This window comes from Phalaenopsis equestris, unplaced genomic scaffold (genome assembly GCF_001263595.1).
Source record: "Phalaenopsis equestris unplaced genomic scaffold, ASM126359v1 Scaffold197805, whole genome shotgun sequence".
Taxonomy (NCBI): domain Eukaryota; kingdom Viridiplantae; phylum Streptophyta; class Magnoliopsida; order Asparagales; family Orchidaceae; genus Phalaenopsis; species Phalaenopsis equestris.
In genome coordinates, this window is record NW_018217754.1 from 1,980 (window position 1) to 3,185 (window position 1,206).

The following is a 1,206-nucleotide window of genomic DNA, read 5'->3' on the forward strand; positions in this document are numbered from 1 at the left end:
TTTATAAAAAAACTCAAATTGTGAGCAATTGGATCAATGAACAAGAAAAAAAAGCATCTCCAAAAATTTTCGGTCAAAATATTTTCAAAACTTTTCATGTAAATTGTAAGAAGAGCATGATTTCTGAGAAAAAAAGTGAGCAAAGCATGTCTATAACATGCAGCAAGGAAATGATGCAACGCTTCAAATAATGTAGAGAGCACATTTCAAACTGAGTGATGAGAAATAGTAAGCCATATATACATATATGCAAAAAGTATATTATAGTATAAATATAGTTAGACCATCAGAATGACTCAGAAGTAAATATAACAGCAACATAGTTACAGAAAGATTTCCAATAGTCACTCATGTCACATAAATGGACCATATTTAGGCATAAACGAGATATATTTACCAGCTTTATTTATTTATTTTGATACCGCTTGAAATGCATGCAAGAAGGCCTCTGGAGGTTGCCCGCCACTGATCTCATATGATCCATTAATCTGAAGAGGAGAGATTACGACAGGCCAAAACAAAATAATGTGATGCAGAAAAACAAATATACTTTGAAACGAGTATGAAAATAAATATTAATGTACCACAAAGTGTGGAACACCCGAAATTTGAGAGGAATACTTCTGCAGTTCTTCATTAACCTTAACACGATAAGTTCATAGAGTTAGCGTTGTTTCAGATATGAACAGAAAGTTAAGGATGGATATATATACAGAAACAGAGATTTGTTAGGAAGATACCTCTTTAAGGCCTTTATTGGGGTCATTAATGAATTCTGCAGCTCCTTCTATGCCAACCTTCTGGGCAGCATCCAAAAGTACTTGCCTGTAAGGTTAATGTAAACAAGTCTTTTGATGGTTGATCACATATTCCGCAGCTGCTTAACTAAATAACGCTAATCAAAATTCTAAACGATTTCCTGGAAATGAAAAATGGTGGTAGCCTAACGGTGAAATTTTTGGAAATTGTTAATGCTCAAAGACAGCAGCTGCAGTCAATAATGCATTTAAAATTAAAACCTTAATCTTGATAAAAGATTCAATAATGTAAATTTTAATAATAATACAAATTAAAAAATTAAGTTAATACAAATTAATAATTATACTATTCAAGCATTGGTACACTCGAAATAAAAGAAGAATAGAATTCGATAGAAAACGAAGTACAACCTATTATAAATGTGAATGTGAATATCCTGATAACGAC

At 31.7% G+C, this 1,206-nt stretch overlaps 1 protein-coding gene across 1 annotated transcript; it reads right to left on the reverse strand.

Annotated features, from left to right (window-relative positions):
• Positions 1–242: 242 nt before the first annotated feature.
• LOC110035469 lies at positions 243–833 on the reverse strand (the record flags this gene model as incomplete). Its single annotated transcript, XM_020739701.1, has 3 exons — positions 243–488; positions 585–641; positions 741–833. Coding segments are annotated over 3 exons (228 nt in total), but the record flags the coding sequence as incomplete, so codon positions are not given.
• Between the last annotated feature and the right edge of the window lie 373 nt (positions 834–1,206).